Consider the following 27350-nt stretch of genomic DNA (forward strand, 5'->3'; position numbering starts at 1 on the left):
TTTTGAGTGTAAAAAAAGAAAATAATAAAGCAATAAGAAAATAAGGGTTTATGGAGAAAAAGGAACAATTCCAGGGAAGGTGTATGATTTATCCCTGTAATAACTCTGAGTTACTATTGCATCAACAAATATCAATTACTACCAGTTCTCAAGGGTATTTTCTCCCAAGTCCTTGGTGAGAAAACCTTTAATCAATCTACCCTCATTCCTATGTCCATAGCCAATGAGGGTGAAGTTAAGCTGTATAATACCAAGAATGCTCTGGTTCATACATGGTATCCCTACTCCTAGGTGATATCTACTGCAGAGTAACCTGATGAAAACCTTATCACTGGCGGTCCAGCCTAGGTGATAACCATAGATCAATCTCGATTGGTCCGAAAGAGAAAGCAATAAACACATCAAAAGGTTACCGTAAATAAAATATTATTACTGCAAATGTAAACTCAAATTCATTACAATTCTAAATCAGAGACACCCCCCTAGCATTGGGGGGTTTAGCTACTCATATTGTTTAAAACCAATACAAGATAAAAATTACACATTACAAGTAATTGGATGACTTTGATCTTCAATCGCTTTCGCTCTTGAATCTCTTCAGCTCTCCAAATGCCTTGATCTCTGTAATACTTGATTGCTTCATAATACTATGGTTTGCTGTCTCCAGGATCATTTTTCCTTTGGTAGAAGACCTCTTTTTATAGTGAAAGTTCCCAGCAGCAGTTGGACAGGTCCAAAGATGTCTCCACAAAGCCCGAAGAATGAAAAGCCCGGAAAAATTGGAAATATTGGGCTTGGGCTGACACGGTCCGTGTCAGCTGACACGGGTGGCTGCGTCAGCCTACTGGCTATCCTGACATGCCCCTGGCATGCCTAACACAGGGTGAGGTTATGCCTGACATGGCCTGTGTCAGCTGACATGGGTGGCCGTGTCAGGCTACTATTTTCTTCCTCTGTCTCCCTTTCCCTGACACGGCCCGTGTCAGCTGACACTAGTGGTCGTGTCAGGCCTCCTGTACTGAGATTTTCTGCTCTTCTTCATACCAGACTCTCGCATTGTCGTGTTCTGAGTTCTCCGGTTCTTCTACCTGGATCTGTCTGACAAAAACATAGCTATTCCACGCATAAAATCAAAATAAACAAAATAAAACATAATAAAGATTAAAAATGCGTAAATGACATAACGGAAGTAAAACTACTCGAATTGTACCTTAAATGCGTGCACAGTGTGTCAAATGTCTATGTTTTGCGTCGGATCAGTAATGAAAACTTACTATAAATGGTGACTAATCACAACCCCAAACTTAGCTCATTGCTTGTCCCAAGTAATGTTTCGGTATCACTCCCTAGAATTCTTTATGCTTTCCACCACTGCTGAGATCATTCGCAAACGTCTTCCCCTTTTCTTCCATAAGTCCTACCCATCTTCTTAAGTCATCATTCGCACTTCCACATTAAAGCATCGTTTCACCTGTCAGCTTATTTCACATTCTCACAAATTCTCTCGGGGTTAACTGTTTACACTCATAATTCAAAGTATGCAATATCACTTACAAGTTTGAATAATCTCTCTTTTCTCATCACCTACACATAACACACACACTTTTGAGGTCTTTAAGGTTGTAGCCTGGCTTGGGTTAGGGTATGGATTCACAAAAAAAAGGACAACAAGGGGCTTTTGGCTCAGAGTCGATGTTACATCCTGTGTTGGCTTCTTTTATTTCCTCGGTTTTCTTTTCTAATTTCTTGAATTTTTACGGATTATCCTTTTCCGTGCTTCTTTCTTTTGAATCATCGAGTACTTGATTTTTTTTCTCTTTCTTTTTCTCGATTCATCACTTTTTCTTTTTCTATTATTTTTGCATCTTCTAGGGCTTTGATAGCTTTTGGGGTTTTCTACCCCAAACTTAGCTTTTCAACACAATTGGAATATGTTCTCATGACTCTGAGCAGGGTGAGAAAGTGTTTTTGGACAATGGTTACATTCATGGTGTTTTAAACAAAAAATGGATATAGGCTCAAATGGGGTTAACGAAGGATATAATAATGTGGGATGGCTAGAAAGGCTCGGGGTTAATTACAAACAACGTGCCTTAGTGTGTGGATCATGCAGTGACAGTCCCAGAGAGTCTATGCAAATTAAGAGTGATAAAGACAAACCTGAATGACGCTCATGATGATTAATGTGTTTGGCCTTTTCTAACTCACTTGGTTTGGTTCAGCTTTGACAGCATCCACAGTGCTTCTTAATTTGGTGCAATTGCTTTCTTACTTCGGAGTGTGCAGGATACTTGTGTCGATTAAGCTGTGTACGTTGCGTCAGATCTTTACTTTCAGCAGTGTCACTTTCTGGGGAGACCCTTCACAACAAGCCATGGTGAGTGGTGTGATCTTTCATCCACTCTCACTTGTGATCATTACTTTTCCAACCTGTCAACACAGACTTGACACACACACTTGCAGCACAATATACATTCAACAGACAAATTCAATACAAAATTAAAAAGTAAAAATAACACAAATAAATTGCGAATGAAAGACATAAAATCTCCCCCACACTTGAACTCAACATTGTCCACAATGTTTGCGAACAAGCGCGGAGGAGTGAACTTACAGAGTCCTACTGAGGAGGCGGTTGCGGGAAATGCAACATTAACTGTCGCATCATGCTGCTCATGTCTTCCAACATCGCTCCCTGACGGGCTTGCTCGATGCCTTGCCTTTGCTGTTCAGCCCTCAAGTCACCTATTTCGGTCTGTATCCAGCCCCATTGGTCAGTTGACTAAGATGAGGAACCTTCCGCCTGTTGGGTGGGTTCCTGAGGGTGTGGAACAAACTGCTCAGGCGATGGTTGAGGATATTCTTCTTCTCGTCCTTCTTCCTGGTCATCTACAAATTGGTCACCTGCATAAAAATAGTCAGTGTCGTGGCCCTCATCCGCATCGGGATCGGGGCTCACATACAACCAATTTGCAAAATTAGTGATAGCTACTCTGTCCGGATCCGGCAGAGTGATGATAAACCGTTTATGAATGAGGACAGAATAATGGGTAGGGGCAACCGCAATCATACCTTGGGCAATCAGAGCAGACATCTCAATTTTAGTATTACCTGCGATTGGCGTGTCCTCGAGTAAAACAGCCTGATACCTGAAATGCAATGCAATCTGGGTGATCATACCTCCCACGGAAATGCCGTCGGAGTTTGCTCGACCGACTCTCCCCAGGTAGCCTGCTGCAAAGGCAGCTACATTGATGGTCTTGTTCTGAGCCATCGAGTACATGAAGAATAGCTCTCTCTGAGTAGCTACTCCGGTGCTGTCGCCTCTACCAAATAATGTGTAGGCTAGACCTTTTTGGGCGTACCTGAAACAGGGATTCTGGATGCCCGATGCTTTTGCACCTTTGGAGGAGTAATCCATCCTCCCAGTTATGGCGATCCAGAAATCATTAGGAGAAAACTTGTCTAGGACCGCTCCGGGTCCGTTCAGCGGGAGGCGGAGTATAGCAGCTAACTCCTCAACAGACAGTTCATGGTAATTATTAAACAACCGGAAGCGTAGAGTACCGAAATAATACCTGGTTGTGTTAACCCACCGTTTTTCGAGCTGAAACTCCAAGGTGCTGAGAAACTCGAGAGTAATGCGCTCGTAGGTCGGCGCCTCCAAACTCATAAACTCAAGCATACCCAAGACGTGGAACATGCGGTCTACCTCAATTTTCAGCCCTAGATCAGTCAGAGTCTTTTCACACATATACCGGGTCGGCGTGAGCTTGAGCTTCCGGTGAATTTGGTAATGTCTCTCTTGCTCCGGGTTGTCAAACACAATATTGTGGGGATTAGGATTTCGGCTCGGGCGCTTCCGGGACTTTGCCATCTCTGCACGTTGTTGCTTTCCAGTAAGGATTCTGTTCGAGGACATTATGGACCTACAAAAATAGTAAAATTCCGAACTTTCGAGTTAGAAAAATCTACAACCGTGGTTGCGACCGGGACGGCGAGGTGAGAAATATTTGTGAAGGGTGTTTGGGCTATAGGTGAGTGGAGCTTGGTTGCATGCGGGGTTTTGTGTGGTGAGGTGAGTGTATTTTAATGGAGTTTGAGAGAGAGTGGGAGAAGAAGAGGCAAAGTATGAGAGAGAGTATTGGAAAGTGGTGAAAAGTCTGATAATGATGAGTGATTAAGGAGAAAAGAGTGGTTAATAATGGTTTAAGTGGGTGGGCCCCACAAAAATTTCAAATTTTCAAAAAAATTTCAAAAAATTTGCACGCCTTATACGGCCGTGTCAGGCTACTGGTTTAACCATTTTTTTCCACTTCTTTTACAGTGGTCCTGACACGGGCCGTGTCAGCTGACACGGCTGGCCGTGTCAGGCCACTGTTTTTCATCCTCAAAATCATGTTTCTTACAGTGCTCCTGACACGGGCCGTGTCAGGCCACTGTTTTTCTAGATATCCTTTCCCAATTTTCCTCTTCTGACACGGGTGGTCGTGTCAGGCTGTCCTTTTTGCCGTTTTTAGGTTTTCTTGTCAGATTAAACGCTGGTTCCGTTGGCTTCTCCCTGTGGGACTCTTGTATACCTGTAGACACAAAAAAATGCTTAGAAATAAAAAGCGTGGGTTGCCTCCCACGAAGCGCTTCGTTTAACGTCGCATGGCTCGACGATTCTTCGTCTGCTTAGGTGAGACGAACTTTTTCTATAGGACCATTCTCCTGGTCTTGTATGTAAGGTTTCACTCTCTGCCCATTTACCTTGAACGTGTCTCCGTTCGCTGGATTTCTTAGTTCAAAGGCTCCATGAGAAAATACCTTTTGTATCTCAAAGGGTCCCGACCATCGGGACCTCAGTTTCCCTGGGAAGAGTTTCAACCTTGAGTTGAATAATAATACTAGTTGTCCTTCCTGAAGGTCTTTCTTCTGAATGCGCTTGTCATGCCAGGTTTTGGTTTGTTCTTTGTAGATCTTGGCATTCTCACATGCTCGATTCCTGAACTCTTCTAGCTCTTGTAATTGGAGGATCCTAGACTTTCCTGCTTTGGCCAGATCATAGTTGAGGAATTTGGTGGCCCAGAATGCCCTATGCTCCAGTTCTAGTGGCAAGTGACAAACTTTACCATAGACTAACTGATAAGGGGACATACCTATTGGTGTTTTGAACGCTCTTCGGTATGCCCAGAGTGCGTCATCGAGTTTGATTGACCAATCCTTTGTAGAGGCACTGACAGTTTTTTCTAGGATTTGCTTGATCTGCCGATTGGATAGCTCAACCTGTCGACAGGTCTGAGGGTGGTATGGAGTGGTTGTTCTATGCTTTACATTATATTTCCGCAGTAGGTTTTCCATCAATTTGTTTAGGAAGTGGGTACCCTCATCACTAATAAGTGCTATTGGTACCCCGAACCGTGCGAAGATACAATTCTTGAGGAAGTTGATCACCACCTTTGCATCATTTGTGGGTAGTGCAACTGCTTCCACCCATTTTGACACATAGTCCACAGCAACTAGAATGTACTGTTTTTCGAAGGACTGTGGGAAGAGTCCCATAAAATCTATCCCCCATACATCGAACAGTTCGACCTCTAACATGGCATTCTGAGGCATCTGATTTCTTTTAGATATGTTTCCTGTTCTTTGACATCGATCGCATTCTTTTACCACTACTTGGGCATCTTTGAACAGTGTGGGCCAGTACAATCCAGATTGGGGGACTTTGGCTGCAGTTCTGTCTCCGCTGAAATGTCCTCCATATTCGGAGTTATGACATGCTTTTAAAATGTCCCTTTGCTCTTCCTCTGGAACACATCTCCTGACTAGACCATCTAATCCCTTTTTGTAAAGGAATGGATTGTCCCATACATAGAACCTGCAATCATGCAACAACTTTTTTCGTCTGTTAGAGTCAAAGTCATCAGGTATCAGTCCACCTACCACAAAGTCGCGTAATCGGCGAACCATGGGATATGCGTAACGGCTGGAATGCGTTCGTCCGTGAACTCATCTCTGATGGGGTGTGATTCTTCAGTTTCTTGAATCGGAGTCATTCGAGACAAGTGATCAGCAACAGTGTTTTCACTACCCCTTTTATCTCTGATTTCCAAATCGAATTCTTGTAAGAGGAGGATCCATCGCAACAGTTTCGGCTTGGATTCCTGTTTTGCAAAAAGATATTTCAAAGCAGCATGGTCAGTATAAACAATTACCTTTGATCCTAGCAGATAGGATCTGAATTTGTCAAAGGCGTATACCACCGCCAGGAGTTCTTTTTCTGTGGTAGAATAGTTCATCTGAGCAGGGTTGAGTACATGGTTTGCATAGTAAATCACATGCAAGAGCTTCTCCTTGCGTTGCCCTAGTACCGCCCCCACTGCGTTATCACTTGCATCACACATTATCTCAAAAGGAAGAGACCAATCTGGGGCAATAACTATGGGTGCTGACACCAACTCTTTTTTTAAAGTCTCGAAGGCTTTCCTGCAGTCTTTGTCAAATAAGAACGAGGTATCTTTTACCAGCAGACTAGTCAATGGTTTGGCAGTCTTGGAGAAATCTTTTATGAACCTACGGTAGAAACCCGCATGTCCTAAGAAGCTTCAGATGCCTTTTTCATTTACTGGTGGTGGTAAGTTTGCTATTACCTCCATTTTTGCTATATCCACTTCGATACCCTTGTTGGAGATCTTGTGTCCCAATAAGATTCCTTCCCGGACCATGAAGTGACATTTTTCCCAATTCAGGATCAAATTTGTTTGCTGGCATCTTTCTAAAACAAGTGATCGGTTAGTCAAACAGTTACCAAATGAAGAACCGAACACCGAGAAGTCATCCATAAATACTTCCATATGCTTTTCGAGCATGTCAGCAAAAATAGAAGTCATACACCTTTGAAATGTGGTCGGTGCGTTGCACAAGCCAAATGACATTCTTCTATAAGCAAAAATACCACAGGGGCATGTGAATGCTGTCTTCTCTTGGTCTTCCGGAGCAACTGCAATCTGGTTGTACCCTGGATAACCGTCTAGGAAACAATAGTACTCGTGTCCTGCTAACCTTTCCAGCATTTGATCAATGAATGGTAACGGGAAGTGATCCTTCCTTGTTGCCAAATTTAGCCTTCAGTAATCGATGCACACTCTCCATCCTGTAACAGTGCGGGTTGGAATCAACTCATTCTTTTCATTCTTTATTACCGTTGTGCCCCCTTTTATGGGTACCACGTGGACTGGACTTACCCAAGAACTATTGGATATAGGGTAGATTAGACCTGCATCCAAGAGTTTTACAACCTCTTTGCGCACCACTTCTTTCATGGCTGGGTTAATTCTTCGTTACGGTTGCACTACGGGTTTGTGGTCATCCTCCATTAAGATCTTGTGCATGCAAACAGTAGGGCTTATACCTTTTAAGTCTTCAATTGCCCATCCGATTGCACCCTTGTATTTTTTTAGCACTTGAATGAGTTATGCCTCTTGGACGCTCTGTAGACTAGCATTAATGATGGCTGGACATTTTTCTTCAGTGTCTAGAAATACATACTTCAGATTTGTTGGCAACTGCTTCAGATTCACCCCTTTTTTGGGTTCTTCAGTGACATCGGATGGTGGTGGCCTTAGATCTTCCCATTAGTGTGGTCTAGATCTAATCCATTCAGGTTGTTTTTCCATAAGAGCAAGCACCTCAGATTCTTCTTCATCTGTATTACTTTCAAAAATGGACAAGCTTAAGACCCGGTTTAGAGGTGACCGGGGTCTATGCTGGTCATTTTCTTGAGCGATTACTTGGTCGATTATTTCTATAGTGTTGCTTATGCCGACATCATCTTTGTATTGCATGGTATTCCTCACATCTATCTTTAACTCTTCATCATAGACCTTAAGGGTCATAGTTCCTTCCTCAATATCTATCATACATCGTCCTGTTTCCAAAAAGGGTCTTCCCAATATGAGAGGTATCTCTTCATCCTCCGGCATCTCTAAAATGACGAAGTCGACTGGAAAGACAAACTTGTCAATTTTCACAAGAACATCTTCCACAATAGCATAGGGTCGCCGAACTGAGCGATCCGCAAACTGAAGGGTCATTCGAGTGTCTTGAACAGAACCGATGCCTAGCTTCTTATAGATGGATAGTAGCATCAAACTTACACTTGCTCCTAAGTCAATCAGAGCCTTCTTGAGTTTTCGATCACCAATAGTGCAAGGAATAGTAAATGATCCCCTGTCTTTCTTTTTCACTAGTATTTTCCTACCTTGGAGAACGGCACTGCATGTTTCAGTCAGGATGACCGGTTCAGTATCAGTGGAACGCTTCTTGGAAATTATGTCTTTCATGAACTTGGCATATATTGGCATTTGTTCTAGTGCTTCCGAAAAAGGGATATTGATTTCGAGTTTCTTGAACATTTCCAGAAATTTCTCGAAATTCTTCTCATGTTGATTCTTCTTCTTTTGTCGTGGAGGGTAAGGAAGTTTGATTATGGGTTTAGGAACCTTTTCCTTATCCTGGACAGGAGGTGGTATTGCTTCTTCATCTTGGACTTGTGTTTCCTTGATTTCTAAATCCACCTCTATTAATCCATCTTTTTCGATATCATTAACCTCGGTTGACTTTCCACTTCGGGTTGTGACAGCGTTAGCAGTGTTATGTTCCCGCGGATTTGTTACCGTACCACTAGGTAGGGTTCCAGGGGCTTGAGAGTTGGATGCTAACTGTTGTGCTATCTCTCCCATCTGAACTTCGAGATTTTTGATGGAGGCTGTGGTGTTTTTCTGATTCGTCCTTGTCTCTTCTTGAAACTGTATACTGTGGGCTGCCAACTTTTCAATGGCAATCTCCCAATCAGCCTTTTTAGGTGCCTGTTGTTGTTGTTGTTGTTGTTGCTGCTGATACCGAGTCTGATATTGCCCTGTACCTTGTTGCAGAACATTCCCTCTCTGATCTTTCCAGGAGAAGTTTGGATGATTCTTCCAACCTGGGTTGTAGGTATTAAAGTAGGGATTATTCTGCTTCAAGAATTTGATCTCTTCAATTTGTTGGGGGGTCGCAAAGCAATAGACTGTGTGATGAGGTCCATTACAGATTTCACAAGTACTCGCCTGAGCTGGCTGAACCTGGGCTATCTGTTGAGTACCTATATTCATAGCTTTCAACTTTTTGTCTACTTCGGCAGTAACAGTGTCTTCCAGACGGATTTTATTTGTCTCTAATTTAAGATTAATTACCCCGTCTAGCTGACTGGTACACATGTCATATAGCTCTAGATGCTCATTCGCAGCTATTGCTTAAATAATCCTCTTGATACCAGTGGCTGTTGAGAAATTTGTCGAGCCACCGGCTGCTGTGTCAATCAACTACTTTGTCTTTATTTTCAACCCATTAACGAACATCTGCATTTGTTCTGTCTGATCCATATTCTGAGTGGGACACGCGACTAAGATCCTTTTGAATCTTTTGTAGGTGTCTCCCAGTGATTCACCATCCTTCTGTTTGAAATTCAAAATTTCATACCTTTTTCTCAGGAATACTGATGCTGGAAAATACTCATTTAAGAATGCAGTTTCCATCTCCTCCTAGGAAGTGATACTGCCGGCAGGGAGAGAATAGAACCATTCTTCTGCGTCTTCAGCTAAAGTGAACGGGAACATTCTTAATTTTTTTGCTTCATCAGTGTGACCATCAATTTTCAAGGTGGTACTCATGGTCAGAAATCTCTGCAGGTGTTTGTTGGCATCTTCATTAACCTTTCCAGTGAAAGGTTTTCTTTCCAATTGATTGATAGTGCTAGGATGCAGTTGAAAATTTGTCACATTCACCGGTTGGTTAAATATAGTCAGTCGACCACCCGGTGCGTTTGTACCTCCATAATCACCTAGGAGTCTCTCCGGAGGTGGAGGAGGTGGGACTGGAGGAACTTCAGCCATTGGTTCCTTGACTTCTGGTTGATCCGAGGTACTTTCTTCTGTAGAATCCTCTCTTTGTTCTCTGCGTCTTCTGTGAAGGGTTCTCTCGATCTCTGCGTCAAAAAGAATTTCAGCTGAGGGTTTTCCTCGCATACACTAGTTAGTACAATATAAATGACAGAAATATAATTTTATTGCAAAGCAACAAAATTTTAATTGAAATAAAATTTAAACTCTATATTTTTGGTAGTCCCCGACAACGGCGCCAAAAACTTGATCGGAAAAATAGCAAGTGTACTATTTTGCCTGTTATAGTAATAATGAGGAAAATCCCCGAATGTCGATCTCAAGGACTGCACGTAGTATTGAGTTTAAATTATCATTCAATTAAACAAAAAGTATTAATTTGGGTTTTTTGAGTGTAAAAAAAGAAAATAATAAAGCAATAAGAAAATGAGGGTTTATGGAGAAAAAGGAACAATGCCAGGGAAGGTGTATGATTTATCCCTGTAATAATTCGGAGTTACTATTGCATCAACAAATATCAATTACTACCAGTTCTCAAGGGTATTTTCTCCCAAGTCCTTGGTGAGAAAACCTTTAATCAATCTACCCTCATTCCTATGTCCATAGCCAATGAGGGTGAAGTTAAGTTGTATAATACCAAGAATGCTTTGGTTCATACAGGGTATCCCTAGTCCTAGGTGATATCTACTGCAGGGTAACCTGATGAAAACCTTATCACTGGCGGTCCAGCCTAGGTGATAACCATAGATCAATCTCGATTGGTCCGAAAGAGAAAGCAATAAACACATCAAAAGGTTACCGTAAATAAAATATTATAACTGCAAATGTAAATTTAAATTCTTTACAATTCTAAATCAGGGACACCCCCTAGCATTGGGGGGTTTAACTACTCATATTGTTTAAAATCAATGCAAGATAAAAATTACACATTACAAGTAATTGGATGACTTTGATCTTCAATCGCTCCCATTCATGAATCTCTTCAGCTCTCCAAATGCCTTGATCTCTGTAATACTTGATTGCTTCATAATACCGTGGTTTGCTGTCTCCAGGATCATTTTTCCTTTGGTAGAAGACCTCTTTTTATAGTGAAAGTTCCCAGCAGCAGTTGGACAGGTCCAAAGATGTCTCCATAAAGCCCGAAGAATGAAAGGCCCAGAAAAATTGGAAATATTGGGCTTGGGCTGACACGGCCCGTGTCAGCTGACACGAGTGGCCGTGTCAGCCAACTGGCTATCCTGACACACCCCTGGCATGCCTAACACGGGGTGAGGTTCTGCATGACACGGCCCGTGTCAGCTGACACGGGTGGCCGTGTCAGCTGACACGGGTGGCCGTGTCAGGCTACTGTTTTCTTCCTTTGTCTCCCTTTTGCTGACACGGCCCGTGTCAGCTGACACTAGTGGCCGTGTCAGGCCTCCTATACTGGGATTTTCTGATCTTCTTCATACCGGACTCTCGCACTGTCGTGTTTCGAGTTCTCTGGTTCTTCTACCTAGATCTGTCTAACAAAAACACAGCTATTCCACGCATAAAATCAAAATAAACAAAATAAAACATAATAAAGATAAAAATGCGTAAATGACATAACAGAAGTAAAACTACTCGAATTGTACCTTAAATGCGTGCATAGTGTGTCAAATGTGTCTGTTTTGCGTCGGATCAGTAATGAAAACTTACTATAAATGGTGACTGATCAGCCACGTTGACTGACGATAAAACCTAACAATTTGCCGGATCTTACCCCAAATGTGCATTTGTTGGGATTAAGCCTCAATTTGAACTTCCTTAGCCTCTCAAACAGCTTTTCTAGATTGACAAGGTGTTCTTCTTCGGTTTGAGACTTGGCTATCATGTCGTCGACGTAGCCCTCAATCTCTTTATGGATCATATCATGAAAGAGAGTGACCATGGCTCGTTGGTATGTGGCGCCGATGTTCTTCAATCCAAAAGGCATCACCTTGTAGCAGAAGGTGCCCCATGGTGTTATGAAAGTGGTTTTCTCCATATCTTCTTGAGCCATGCGGATCTGGTTATAACTGGAGAAACCATCCATAAAAGAGAAAACGGAGAACTGAGCGGTATTATCTACTAGCACGTCAATGTGTGGCAGTGAAAAGTCATCTTTGGGACTTGCTCTATTTAAATTTCTATAATCTACGCACATTCTTACTTTGCCATCCTTCTTAGGTACAGGCACAATGTTAGCTATCCATTGAGGATAATTGGAGACCGCTAGGAAGCCAACGTTGAGCTGCTTTTGTACCTCCTCCTTGATTTTCATAGCCATGTTGGGACGGGTCCTTCGTAGTTTTTGCTTTACTGGAGGGCATTCTTCTTTAAGGGGTAGATGATGGACCACAATGTCAGTATCAAGGCCGGGCATATCTTGGTATGACCATGCAAACACATCTTTGTATTCCTTCAAGAGCTTAATCAATTTTGTCTTCACCTCGTCTTGTAGAGCGGAGCCGACTCGGACTTCTTTCGCTTCCTCATCTGTCCCAAGGTTAATCACTTCCACTGATTTTCGTGCGGCTGGATGACTTTTTTCTCTTGCTTGAGCAGCCTTGCGAATTCTTCTGGGAGTTCGGCCTCTTCCTCACACTCTTCATCAGCTTGATTAATCGGGTTGTCAAAGTCGTATGAGACTGTAGCAGAATTGTCATTGGTGGTTGTCGAGGATGATCTGCATGATTTAAGGTCCACACTTTTATTGGTATGAAAGAAAGGATGATTTGAAAAGAATTTTTTTTTTAAAAAAAGAAGAAAATGCCATTTAAAAAAAAGTGAAATAAATAAATGAAAGGCAAGGATCTCAAAATTGATTGCGAACATGAACCCTTTTTCATTAATGATTAATAAGGAAATTTGATGAGGCCCTACAAATGATTCCCCCATGCCTTGGGCTTGACATGGGTTCTTTTGATAAAATGGAAGGAAAACAACATTGGGAATTACATTTCAATCAAGGTCACTTTAGGTATTTCAAACTCGGCCCATTTGGTGGCACCATTTCCATCAGTCTTTGTAAAGATCAAGCCATCATCATCTTCTTCTTCTTCTTCTTCTTCCACGGCACAAATACGGTTGTCATCCAGGTAACCAGCACTAGAGAAGTTTTCGGATAGCGGGAGCACTGATCCCCTTGTAGCTATCGGCACGGGGTTCTTCAAATTCTGGGAGTTGTATCCCAAACCGGTGTGGTCCTTGTTGGCAGGGAGTTCAAGAAATCTTCCCCATCCTTGGGGGTGTCCATCCTTTATGATTGTCAAGGCGTCTTTAAGAGATGCCATGGGAGATTCGGCATCTTTTGATTCATCCCTTGTTGGGCAAACCATTTCAACATTGATAACTTTGAATGATTGGAATGATACTTCCCTTATCTCCCCTTCTCCTTCAACGTATCGGAAAGATGCGAGGTGACTTACCATAATGTCCTCCTCACCCTCGACAACAACTAGCTTATCATCAGCTAAGAATTTCAATTTTTGGTGGAGCGTTGAAGTGACTGCACCAGCTGAATGGATCCAAGGCCTCCCAAGCAGACAACTGTAGGCTGGATAGATATCCATTACGAAGAAAGTGATGAGGAAAATATGGGGACCAATCTTCATATGCAAATTCACCTCACCGATTACAGTCCTTCTAGTCACATCAAATGCTCTTACTATAAGCTCACTCGGCTTCATTACGAGTCCTTCAATAGTTAGTTTAGCAAAGGAGCTCTTAGGCATCACATTGAGGGAAAACCCAGTGTCTACCAAGACTCTTGATAGGACTGTGTCTACACATTCAATAGAAATATGGAGAGCCTTGTTATGATTCCTCCCCTCGGCGGGAAGCTCTTCATCACTGAAACCCAAGCTTAAGCTAGTAGCGATATTGTTAACTACTCCTTCAAACTGACAAACAGATATCTCTTGCGGTACGTGAGCTATCCTCAGAAATTTTACCAAAGCATCCCTATGGGCCTCCGAGCACATTAATAAAGACAACATTGAGATCTTCGAGGGTGTCTGGTTAAGCTGATCAACTACTCGATAATTGCTCTTCTTGATAATGCGTAAGAACTCGTCTACTTCACCTGAAGGTGCGGGGTCTTGTCTTTGCTGAGTGCCATCAATTTGTTTGCCTTTGTCTGAAGTTGAAGGATTGATAGTTCCAATTGGAGTGGGTGTCGGCGCAAATATCCTTTCACTTCTCGTGACTCCTCTAGTGCCGGTGATATTGATCATTGGGTCACTAGACTTCAACGGTTCTTCTTGAATCTTCTGACCATGAATGTAGACTGAGGTGTCATACATCCATGGGACTGCCTTGGTATCAACATATGGGAATGGTGTGGGAACTGTTATTATGATTGGAGTAACAGGATTTGTCGATAAAGTTAACTGAGAGAAGTCATATGGAATTTGCAGAGGAGGGACTTCGTCGTATGGTATCTCGAGGGTAGACACATCCTCCTTTGTGGACGGGCAGTCTACCACCAAGATCCCTTGGTTCATTAATTGTTGTATGACAGACTTCAATGTTCTACATTGTTGCGGGTTAATCAGACAATGTTCACAGTCATTACCACAGATGGGAAAGGTATTATTCTTCATTAAAGCATTCTTGATCTCGATGAGTGGTGTTTTTAACTCGTCCACACAAGACATCAATCTCCTTCCATTGTCAGCATCTATCATATTCACTGATGCATTGTTGTGAGGGGGCATCGGGTTATTATTTACATTCGGCCCCTTGGGGGCGAACGTGATTGCCTTAGAATCAATAAGATCTTGAACCTTGTACTTTAATGCTTTACAATTCTCGATCGAATGCCCATGAGCGCCAGAATGAAATTCACAGCGGGCATTTGCATCATAACAGGGAGGAAGAACCGCTGGTGGGGGTCCTAACTCCCTTAGTTTCACAAGTGACCCCCTCAATAAATATGGTAGAATGTGGCTATAAGGCATGGGAACTGGGTCAAATCTTTTCTCGGGGCTTCACATCCTTTGTTGTTGTTGTTGATATTGTGGTTGCCAACGTTGCTGTTATTGTTGATATCGTTGTTGTTGTTGAGTTTGAACAGGAATTGCAAATGGTTATTGTTGATTTGGTTGGACGGGAGCTATGGAAGCTACTTGTGGATAAGTGGGATTTCTTGTTCGAATGATGGAGGCAGCATTGGTCTCGCCTTCTCGTTTTTTACCATAGGGAACAAAAGGTTTCTTCGATGCACTAGAAGTACTGGCAGAGTTCTGGATCTTTCCCATTTTAATCATATTTTCTATCCTTTCACCGGCTAAGACCAGGTCAGAAAAGCCTGAAGAGGTGCTCCCTACCATTATATCAAGGTATGGGCCTTGCAGGTTTCCCGTAAACATGTCTACCAATGGGGGTTGTACCCTAGCAACTAATTTCCTCCACCACTAGGCATACTCTTTGAAGGACTCCTCAGACCTCTGAGTCAGATTTTGCAACTGTGTGCGATTAGGTGCCATATTAGTGTTGTACTGATAGTGCTTGAGGAATGCCTCAGCCATTTCCCTCCAGGTGTGAATATGGTTGCCCTCGAGTTGCATGTACCAATCCAAAGATGCCCCACTGAGGGAATCCTGGAAAAAATGCATTAAAAGTTGATCATCGCTGGAATAGGCAGCCATCTTTCGGCAGTATGCCCTAATGTGTGTCCTAGGGTCGCTATTTCCCTTAAACTTTTCAAAGTCCGGAACTTTGAAATTGGCCGGAATGATGACCCCAACTACTAAGCACATTTCTGCCGCATCAAGGCCCAAAACATCAGTGCTCCCCATTTCCTTAAGCTTTTCCTCGATAGCCTTTACCTTCCTCTCCACCTTGTTGGTTGCGGAACCAAAGGCGTCATCCTAAGAAGCATCTCTTGGGCTGAAGAATGCATCGAGTTGGTCATCTGTCTCAAGAGCATGAGGACGAGGATAGTCGTTTGGAACACCGCCGGGTGCATTAATGTTAATTGGAGGATCAACTTGAGGAACTGGAGTCGGATTCTTGACCGTTGGAGGGACAGGAGGATTGGTAGTACTGGCACGTTGGTTCATTTCTTCTTGCATTTTTGCCATAACCTCCTGGCCTCTTGCAACTGCTTGAATAGTCTCCATCAATTGCCGCATTTGGGACCGTATTTGGGATACTTCTTCCTGAAGGACAACCTGGTTCTCTTGAAGTTTCTCCATGACAGCTTGTCGATGTCCTCGTGTATCGTACCGAAAAGTCAGCTTTGGAGAGTGGTTCTGGAAGGAAAAAGGGGTGGATGGATGAGTTTTTTATGTTTTTGTGTTTCGAAAGATGCATATGATGCATGAATTTTTTTTTGTGTTAAAGCAAAGCTCCTTTTTGTTATTCATGTTCATTTATTGCAAAAACTACTTGACGATTCACGTTCACAATCATGAATAAAGGAAAACACAATAGAGAAAAATCACAACTTCCATTCATCCTTTGAAGGGAAAATAGACAGCAATACATAGAAGTTGCAAAATACAAGTAATAGAAGCAAATAAACCAACTAGATATCCACCCTAAAAGTGACCCCTTGAGACTTGCGGAGAGCCTCAATGTCGGTGATGAGTTCGACCATTGTTCTTTTGCAGAACTTGACGAATTGGTAGACCTCCTTGGGGATATTATCTGGGCACATGATCAGATCTGCCTCCTTCAACTTGTCGGGAAAGTCTTGAAGGGCATAGTTGGTTAATACCATCATGTTGGTGTACTTGTCCCTCCATTCTTCATAAAGGGCTTGGAGATTATGGATGATTTCGTCTCTTTGAACAATGGCGGCTTCGAATCCATGGCAACGCTCCTCCCAATGTCTGCAGCTGTTTTATAATTCTACATAGGCTTGGTCATAGATTCCCCTCTTCAAGTTCTTGATTTGCTCGCAAGCTCGTCCAAGGTTGAATTGCTCACGCATGAAGCTTCAGTGAATCTTTTCTTTCTCTAGTTGCTCCTTGGCTAGCAAATCTTTATACTCTTTTAGAGTGGTCCTTAGTTCGAGAATCTGGGCCTCGTAATCTTCCCTCGCTTCTTTCTTCATGGCATTAGACCTCTCGACAGTATTTTCAAGGTCCTTGATGATTCGGGATGCTCGATCCAACTCCTCGTTGCGGAAGTCTAGCTCAGAATTAGCTCCTTGTAAAGCTCCACCAACCCAAACTCTTTGTCCCTCGGTTAATCAGAGCCTTTTCTTGCTATCTTCAAATTCTTCACAGACTTTCTTACCCTTATCCTCCAAGACATGGTTACGTTCCTTGGCGCGATTGAGTTCGACTCGTAGTTGAGTGCTTTCCAACTCGAGCTCTTTGATTTGGCTGGTAAGTTTGTCCATGTCCTCTTGTAGGATAGGTTCGGGCTCAGGCATCAACGAGAATGAAGAAGGATCAAATAGAAACGACATCTTAACCACCCTAGCCCTCTCTTTTACCCACACATAGTAGGGTTCCTTGGCTAGGATATTTTTCTTGCCCCATTCATGGTCAATACGGACTATGCTTGTCCAAGCTTTTCTCACTCTTTTCACATTTGAATCAAGCGGATCCACAGTATTGATGACAAATGGAATGAAATCTCTTTCCTCGGGGGGACTTGTCATGGCGTACCCTAGTTGTCTCTTGAGTATAGCAGGGTTGTAGTTGATGCAACCTTGTGTTCCTATCAAGGGTACGTTAGAGAACTCTCCACATCTTGCGATGACATCCTTTATATCCCATTCCCTCTTGTACCATAAAATTAAGTTGGCAGAGAGAGATGCGAACCTTTGCGGCCATGTAAGTTTGTTTTCGGCGAAGGGTCCACTTTGAGGCATGCGGGCCCTCATCCAAAGATGTAGCATAGGAGCGCAACAAAGGAAAGTACCTCCCTTCTTCTCATGTCTTGTATGGAAGGCATGGTAGAAATCGGCAAGTAAAAAAGGCACCGGATTCTTTGTTAAAAAGACTTCAACTTCTAATTGATCCATGAACTTGTCCAGATTTTGGAAGAGGACAATTCCATGAATCAAAAGTTCCAAGGTTGCACTGCAAAAGTCGGGTCTTCCTTCTTTAATCATTTCCCAAGCATGGGCTTCTAGGAAATTTTGAGTTAAACCTTTGAGGGATCCTTTAACGCACCAATTGTCCACTAACTTGTTGGTGTTGATACCCAAGATGAGTGAGAGCTCGGTCAAACAGAATCCTTCTTCCGATTTCGGGAAAGGGTTGTATTCCTTGATTGGTCGATTGAGGAGTCTCTCGAGGTCTTCCAAGGTTGGAGAGATTTGGAAGTCGGGGAAAGTGAAGCATCTTAAAGGGATGTCATAGTATTGAGACATTGTAGTGATAGCACAATAGTCAACCTTCTCGGTTAGAAGAACTACCATGTTCCCAAAATTGGCTCTAAACTTGTTGTCTTTGAGAGTTACGACCTTTGAACAGAGGATCTTTAATGACCTGATGTCGGGACTCTTGAAGCAGAAAGAAGAAGTGCTTTTCTTTGTTGAAGTATCCATGATTGTGTCGGAAAATAGTCTTGTAATTTTGCATCCGAACAAACAAAAATTTTAAGAGCTTTGCTTATTATTTTGATGATGAATGAATGTATGAATGAATGTATGAATGAATGATTGGTTTATTATTTCCACAGGATTTTAGGCATGGGTTCATGGTTTTGGACCATCGTGACGAAGCATGGAGTTAATAATGACTGCTTAGTAAACCAAGGTTCTCGCTTTGTGTGATATAAGGCTTTTGGAAAATTGGGTGTAAGACACTGCCCCTAGAGTCATGGACTTCCTTGACTGTCAGTCGCTTATGTTAATTTACTTGCCAGGCGACTGCTCCATCAAAGTCATCTACTCTAAGTGAGATCTTCGTATCGACCCTTACGAGGAAGGCACCTCGGTGGCCTATACTACGCGACCATCAGTCTAGGCTAGCCATAGTTTTAAAGGTTCTAAAAGGGGTCTTAGGGTCATTGACTCTAGTAAAAGAAAAGATGCTTACGTCGAAAGCACGATGGTCATCAATCCCCTTAAGAGAATCTACCACTAAGTGAGGTTTTCGTACGACCCTAACGAGGAAGGAACCTCGCGGATCAATACTATTCAACCTCTCATATCTCAAGCAAACTCTCAGACTCAGGTGGAGAGTCTTTCACACAAGGTTTTTTCCTTTGAAATCATTATTGCTTCCAAAAATTCTTCGTGACAGAACCAAAGTTTCGGACTGTCGCAACCTGCGAAAAAACAACCGAAGAAAAAGAAAAAAAACAGAAGAGTCGCCACCGTGCGTTATTTATCCCAAAGGAGGCAAAGGAAACGCTCGAAGTAAACTTGAAGAAAGGAAAGGAAAAGATAAGGTCTCGCAACCAAATCTTGGGTTCGGGAGTCGATTATACGAAGGGAAGGTATTAGCACCCCCACGCATCCGTAGTACTCTACGGGATCCACTCTTGTTGTTCTTGTCTAAAGGGGTGTGTGAATATCTAATGTACTATTTACTAAAAGAAGGTCAAAATAAAATGACTCGCACGGATGTCGCATCCACTGCATACGTATCTCATCTGAATATGAGAATCAGAGTCTTCGTAGCTCGGCTACCTATGGGTTAAGGAGAAGTGTGCTCGCTAAGACATCACGTCTTATGCCTACGTATCTGTAGCACCTCAAATTTGCCCTCCTCATTCATGCATTCATTTTAGGTCATTTAACATTTCATATTGCATTTCATCATGTCAATCAGATTTAGCTCCAAGAGTTTGTCTTCCAAGAAGCTTGGATGTCATCCAAGCTTAAATGAGCTCAGTACAATTCAAAATTCAACTGTGAAGTCAAAAGTCAACTGTTGGTCAACTGAAGGTGGAAGGGCCAGGGAATGACTTGAGTTACTTCTAACATGTTCAAATGAGGCCTATTCATCATTAGACATATTACTCTTGAAGGAACAAAGGTCCAGCGCACATGTTACAATTTTGGAAAGATGACTTGAACTGTCATGCTCGCTAGGCGAGCAGAATGGTTCGCCTAGCGAGCCACCAGAGTTTGAACTGTCATGCTCGCTAGGCGAGCAGATTCTTCGCTAGGCGAAGCCCACGCGTTTTGAAAATAAAAAATATAACAGAAAAATCTTGGACTTGGACCTCTCTCATTTGAGCCCACAAAGCCACGAAAATCAGGTTGTAAATTCTAAATTTCATTGAAACAAAACCCTAGAGAAACTAACTAATCTGCAGCAGCCTGGGACTCTGGGACTTTTCACTATGACTCACACACTTCTCACACAAGCCCTAACATTGCTTTGCAAACCCAACGGTGCAATTCCATTTCATTCGATCTCTGCAATCAAGTTTGCCCTATCTCCATTACTGTATGCTTTCAATTTGAAATTTCTGAATGTATGAGGCATCATGGGTGAATTTGGAAGAGTGGGTATCGTTAGGTTTCACATGTGGTTTTAGATGTGCATGAATGTGTAGAATAATGCCTTGAATGTTTAATCACTTCGTTGCGGAGATGGATACCATAGGGTTTGGGGTCTCTGAAATCGTACTGTTATCAATGGAGAATCCAGAACCCGCAGGCATTCGGTAGCCCATCGCTAGGCGAGCCTGCAGCGAAGCTTCGCTAAGCCTTCGCTAAGCGAAGCAGTAGCAATCGCGACAGTAACTGCTTTTCTCTGTTTGCTCTCCAGTCTATTTCATGCTTTGTTATGACATGCTTTCTATTGCATCTGGGCACCTGTTTTAGTATGTATGTCATGTCTCGATGTGTGGATCCTTGCCCCATAACTTTGAGTTTTGATACCCTTTTGATGCATTTGTTTGACAAGAGGTTTAGGCCTCCTACCCTTGGTTGCTTTTTGTGAGCTTTTTGTAGCATGGTTCATGTTGTTGTTATGATTCTTCTGTTTGGTGCAACTCTTGATTGCACCCCATCTTGTTATTCTAACTTGTTTGTTGAGTTTTTGTGAGGGCTCACATGACTCTTGAAGAGATAGCTTGCTTGGTATTCCACTTTATTTGTGGGATACCATTTGGAGATTTATTCTGATTACTTTGCTGACTTGCTTTCTTTGATGGTGCTAGCTTGAGAGACCTCTGGGTTTCTTGTTTCTTTAGTCGCTGTTATTTCGGGTCTTTATCCGTGTGGTAGATCTCTTGATCTCTTTTATATCTTTCCAGCATTTTACCGCTTTCTTAGCTGGAAGACCTTGATAGGAGGCAATGTTTTTGTGGGTTTACTTTTGTGCCCAAAGACCTCCAAGAAGGGGCACCAGTTCTAAATACCTCCATGAAGAGGCAATTGACGGATAAAAGGGATTAGTAGTCGATCCCCCGTTATTCAGTGTGTCGTTCTCTATGCTTACACTACGTGTCGATGCTTCAGAACAAAAGCCCAAGATCTCTTGTCCGGTCGTCAGTGGAGACGGTTCCATCTTTCAGAATCCCCACGCTTTGTCATGAGCTCACCCTGTCCAGGGTTAAGAGCTATGAGGTCTTATCCTCATTACCCTTTTGATCTGCTCACCCTGACGTTCAATGTCAGTGGTTAAGAGCCCATTTGATTACCCTTCCATGGCTTGTTTGTCGAGGTTGATATGACCCCTCTTGACTAAAGCCCTACCCACGTATGTTTGAGCCCCCTTGTTGGCGTGTTTACTTTATGCATGTTTGTTTTGTATGGTGTGATCGTCTCCCCATAGGATTGCTAGGCTTCGTATAGTCTCTCGTTTGCATGTCAATTAAGGTAGCACGGTTCCTTCGTCTAGGATTTCCTTTTTGTAGGAGCATTCCTAAAACAAACAAACTCATTGATTTTTCTTTTCCTAAGAACACGTTAACTCCTTCTACTACAGGCGAGTAAGTCTCCAAAGGTCGAGCATCCGGTAGATTGCGTAGTAACGTCGTTCATCTAAAAAACACACTCCTCTTTAACCCCTAGGTAGCCGAGCTACGAAGACTCTGATTCTCATATTCAGATGAGATACGTATGCAGTGGATGCGACATCCGTGCGAGTCATTTTCTTTTGACCCCTCTTTTAGTAAATAGTACATTAGATAAACCCACACCCTTTAGACAAGAACAACAAGAGTGGATCCCGTAGAGTACTACGGATGCGTAGGGGTGCTAATACCTTCCCTTCGCATAATCGACTCCCGAACCCAAGATTTGGTTGCGAGACCTTGTCTTTTCCTTTCCTTTTTCCAGGTTTACTTCGAGCGTTTCCTTTCCCTCCTTTGGGATAAATAACGCACGGTGGCGACTCTTCTGTCATTGCTTTTTTCGCCGGTTGTTTTTTTTCGCATTCCTTTTTTAGGTTGTGACAGCTGGCGACTCTGCTGGGGACCCGGTTTCCCTAAGCGAGTCCCTCATAGCTTTTGTAGTTTTCTTGTTTGTTGGTTGTTTATTCTTTTGTACAATTATTTATTTACCTGTTTTACCTTATTGCATTCATGTACATATGTTTGTTGTCTCTGTGGGTTCTGTTGGGTTGTTTGTTTGTTGGGGTGGGATGTTTTATGAGAGATAAGCCCACTACCCAGGCTTGAGCGTACACACAGGTTTTAGAGTGGATAGTCATGAGGCTTGCGTGGCATGTTTCTACGTTAAGTCGTTTATGAGACCCACATTCTAGACGAGGTTTCTTTTGGATATATTCTGTCCTATGGGTGTTCCATAACGACAAATATTCCTTTAGAAATCATCGACTCTGGTGACCATTTCCCGAGAACTCAGTCGAGGCCTCTCCTCCGAGACGCGTTTATGTTAGCTCGGGTGGGCGCATTCTCGCTGCTCAATCCGAGGACCCCGAGGCTGAGAACTTGCTATGAGGATGTCCTGTTGAGGGGAGTCAGTGGAGGTCTTTTATCCCGTAATAATGCCAAACCTTCAGTGGTAAACGTATTATTCTTGACTGAAGGGCCGAAGTTGATGAACTTCTGTTCATAGAACCTACTAGTGAGGGGCGGGCTAAATTCAGGAAACCTTAACCTTCAACCAACCCGGTTTTCTGGAGCAGAACTTTGAACTCTTAAATATTCTTCAATGGGTTTATCTTCAGACAGTGTGACCCAACAGTTGTTCAAGCAGATACAGCAATCCTGATTCCCATGTCACTGCATTGCATCACATCATTTTGCATTCATATCATTAACACATGTTTATCTATTTCTAGGGGTTTACATCTTCCTCTTGATTCCGGTCGGGGTTCTCTGGTTCTCTTAAGATGGATATTGGCAGAAAGAGACATGTCGCCTACAAGTTTCCTGTGGTTTGTTTGGATCCCATTCAGCAGCTGATGAAGTTAATGGATCATGATTCTCTAGAAAGATTCCGGAAGGATTACGGTTTGATTCTAAGTTTCATCACGGTTCTCTCCAAAGATCAACATGATGCTCTCTTTACACTGCTGCAGTTTTATGACCCTCCATTGAGGTGTTTCACGTTCCCAGATTATATTTTGGTCCCTACTTTGGAGGAGGTTGCCAGTTTTCTCAGAGTTCCTATCAAGCCGCAGTTGCTATTCTACAGTTCCGAGTTTCTGCCCGATCTCAGCATGGTTGCTTCAGCCACATATTTGGGGAAATCAGTCTTGAAGTCTAATATGTGTCAGAAAGGAGGAGTCAGTGGTTTTCATTTGAGTTTCTTACTGGGAGAAGCAAAGAAGAAGCTTGAAGATGGTGACCAGAAAGGTTTCAATGCTGTGTTGGCTCTTTGTGTGTATGGGATCGTCCTGTTCCCTAATGTTGCCAAATTTGTGGACGTAGATGCAATACGCCTCTTCGTGTTGGGTAATCCAGTGCCGACCTTGTTGGGAGATTTCTTTCATTCAGCGCATCACAGGAACGAGAATAGAAAAGGAGGATTGGTGAATTGTTGCGCGCCTTTGTTTTATAAGTGGTTCAGTTCCCACCTACCCAAGTCAGGAGCGTTCGTTGATGTCAAGAACTCGTTGAGTTGGTCAAAGAGACTGATGGGGATAAGAGCTAAAGATATTTCTTGGTGGTCAGACCGTAGCTTGGTTCGGGCAGATATTATTCATAGTTGTGGGAACTTCCCGAATGTACCATTGGTAGGAAGAAGAGGAAGTATCAACTACAATCCTTCTCTGGCAGTCAGACAGTTTGGATATGCTTTAAGAACTCCGCCTTTGGAAAAAGATGTGGAAGAATCTCTGTTTTTCCATTCTTCATCCGATTTGACTGTATCCCTCAGTATGAAGAGTGGCTTCAAGGAAGAGTCGAAGAGTTCAGTCTGCCATTTCCTATTGAAGAACCTTTGTATCCACCTACTCCTGAGCAGTCAACCATGGTGAGCCGAGAAGAGTATGACAAATTGAAGAATGCCATGGAGGAGCTTCAAACTGAAAACTCGGAGTTAAGTGTGAAGCTGCAAGACTGTATGCATCAATTCCATGAGGCAGAATATTAGAAGGGGGAAGTCGTCAGATTGCAAGGGGAAGCAGAGAGGAAATTAGTTGTGGAGGTGGACTTCTTCAGGAAGACAGACAAAGCCCTGGGATCATCCAGTTCTAAGTTGAGGCGAGTCAAACAGCAGTTAACAGATGCCCTTGGTAAGCTAGTTGGTTGGCAAGAGCAATGTGATACATCTTTAGCTTATAGGAAGGTAAAGGAGGAGGAGATGGTGGCCGAACTGACTGGTCAGATGGAGAAGTTGAAGATTTTGCTGAAGGAGAAGAACAATGAGCTTTTGTGCGCCCGTTCAACCAATGGTTATATCACAGATCAACTCAACAAAGCTCAAGGACAAATTGAGGAACTCAAAGTGCTAGCAGGTTTGAAGAAATCCAGACTTGAAGAGGTATTCAGAGAAGATCAACGAGTTGGATGGAGTTATTCACAAGAGGAATTTGCTTATCCGGCGTTTGATAGAATCTCCGGATCATCTTGACACGGTGGTTCTACTGGCTGAAGTGAGGAGCAGTCCTTATGGGTTGTATACAGGAGACTGATTCCTGATCTTTGTATTGTAGTGATGATCCACAGGCTTGTTGTGGAGATCCTTTTTTGATGAACTATTGGCTAAGACCTTTCCCTTCTTGAACCCATTTATATGATGGTTTTCCTTATTGCATCTTGATCTCAGAAGTTTATCCATAACTCGGTCTTCTTGCACTTTCTATCGGATGTGAGACCAGAATCAAGGGGGTAGAATACCCGTTGGAATTGATAAACATGTCATTGCATTTGCATATTCATTAGCATGTCTTGCATAACAGGTACCGCTGCGGTGTTCTTATATTATTTGGTGTTCACTAGCAGGATAATTGATTCAGGAATTCACCGGTACGGTACCCGTAGAAACCAGCAGAGAGTAATGGAAAGCTTTCAAGCAGATCTAGCAGAGATGAGGACCAACATGGCCCAATTCATGAGTATGATGCAAGGGGTAGTGCAAGGGAAAGAGGAACTCCGAGCCTTGGTCCAGAGAGAAGAAACTGTGATTCCCCCTGTCGATAAGAATCCTCCAGAAGGGACCCTTGCCGATGACGCTGCTGTCAACAACCATGCTAATGGTGACGAATTGCGTGGTATTAGAATCAATGGACAACCCATCATTACAGAGGCTGCTAATGCTCGAGCAGCACGTGCTCCAGTTCACCATCCTCCTCATTTGGTTGACAAGCAAGAGGATATGTTCACCATTCCTAATGATGATGATGAATTTGGAAAGGCGGAAGAGAGAGATAGAAAGGTCGACGCCCTTGCTGAAAAGATTCGCGCCATGGAGTGCCAGAATTCTTTGGGTTTTGATGTTTCTAATATGGGTTTAGTTGATGGTTTGAGGATCCCGTACAAGTTCAAAGCGCCATGTTTCGACAAGTACAATGGCACTTCTTGTCCCCGAACTCATGTCCAAGCTTACTACCGGAAGATATCTGCTTATACTGATGATGAAAAGATGTGGATGTACTTTTTCCAAGACAGCTTGTCTGGAGCATCTTTGGATTGGTACATGGACTTGAGAAAAGAATATGTCAAAAGCTGGAGAGAGTTAGGTGAAGCTTTTCTGAGGCAGTACAAGCATAACATAGACATGGCTCTGAGCAGAACCCAGTTGCAGAGTTTGTTTCAAAAGACTGGTGAGAGTTTCAAGGAATACGCCCAGAGGTGGCGCGAGCTAGCTGCGAGAGTACAACCTCCGATGTTGGAGAGAGAATTGACAGATATGTTCATTGGAACCCTGCAAGGTGTTTTCATGGATCATATGTGAAGTTGCCCGTTTGGTAGTTTTTCGGATGTTGTGATTTGCGGAGAAAGAACTGAAAGTCTTATCAAAGCTGGAAAAAGCCAAGACCCTGGTTCTTCAAGTTCTTCAAGTGCTAAGAAACCATTTTCAGGGGCACCCAGAAGGAGAGAAGGTGAGACAAATTTTATACATAATCAGAGAAATAGAGGACAACAATACCGTAAAGTTGCTGCTGTGACTATTCCAGCAACCCAACCTCAACAACCACAAAGAGGACAACCACAACAATAACAACAACGCCAATTCCAACCAAGACAAAGAATGCCAGATCGTCATTTTGATCCGTTGCTAATGACTTATGCTGAATTACTCCCTGAACTGCTCAGGTTAAAGTTTGTCGAACTTCGCACTATGGCTCCATTAACAAGGATTCCCGCTGGTTATGATGCCAATGTCCGTTGTGATTTTCATTCTGGTGCGCCAGGGCACCACATCGAGAATTGTCGGGCTTTTCACCATAAAGTCCAAGACTTGATCGATGCCAAGACGATTAACTTCGCTCTTACTCCGAATGTGATGAATAATCCTATGCCTCAGCACGGAGGGCCCAGAGTAAACAATATGGAGGATGGGGAAAATTTGAACTTGGTAGTCAATGTTAATGATGTTCAGACTTCGTTGTTTGTGGTGAAGGAACGTCTTCTTAGAGGGGGCGTATTCCCGGGATGTGACAAGAATTGTTTAGATTGTGGTAATCATAAAAACGGCTGTGTGAAATTGAAAGAAGGTATCCAGGAATTGATGAATGAAGGTTGTTTACAGTTTTATCGGGTAGTGAAAGACCGTGAAGAGGTATCAACTGTTACCATTTACTTTACACCGTCAGAAGGTCATGTACGTGCTCCAAGAACTATTAGTGCGCCCGTGACTATTGGCACTCCAATGACCATAGCTGCGCTCGTGACCATATCTGCTCCGGTGACTGTTGGTGTTCACGTGATTGTTAATGCTCCAGTAACTATCAGTACTCCTACCACCATTGTTGCTTCTAGTGGAAGACTTTATGAGAATAGTAGAGCAATCCCGTGGCAATATGACAATGCTTCTTGCAGAAATAGAAGACCAGAGAATCAGACCAGATAAGTAAATCAGACTCCAGTAACAGTTGGTTCGGCTGTAGGTAATGTGGGAGGACCCGGAGGATTTACGAGAAG

The 27350-nt window shown here is 42.9% G+C and overlaps 1 protein-coding gene across 1 annotated transcript; it reads right to left on the minus strand.

Annotated features, from left to right (window-relative positions):
* Positions 1-16872: 16872 nt before the first annotated feature.
* Positions 16873-18438, minus strand: LOC127122793 (uncharacterized). The gene is made up of 2 exons (XM_051053080.1): positions 17175-18438; positions 16873-17066 (listed from the first exon to the last, which is right to left on the minus strand). The coding sequence occupies exons 1-2, from the start codon at positions 18436-18438 to the stop codon at positions 16873-16875; spliced, it is 1458 nt and encodes a 485-aa protein (XP_050909037.1).
* Positions 18439-27350: the final 8912 nt, after the last annotated feature.

This window comes from Lathyrus oleraceus, chromosome 2 (assembly GCF_024323335.1).
Source record: "Lathyrus oleraceus cultivar Zhongwan6 chromosome 2, CAAS_Psat_ZW6_1.0, whole genome shotgun sequence".
Taxonomy (NCBI): Eukaryota; Viridiplantae; Streptophyta; class Magnoliopsida; order Fabales; family Fabaceae; genus Lathyrus; species Lathyrus oleraceus.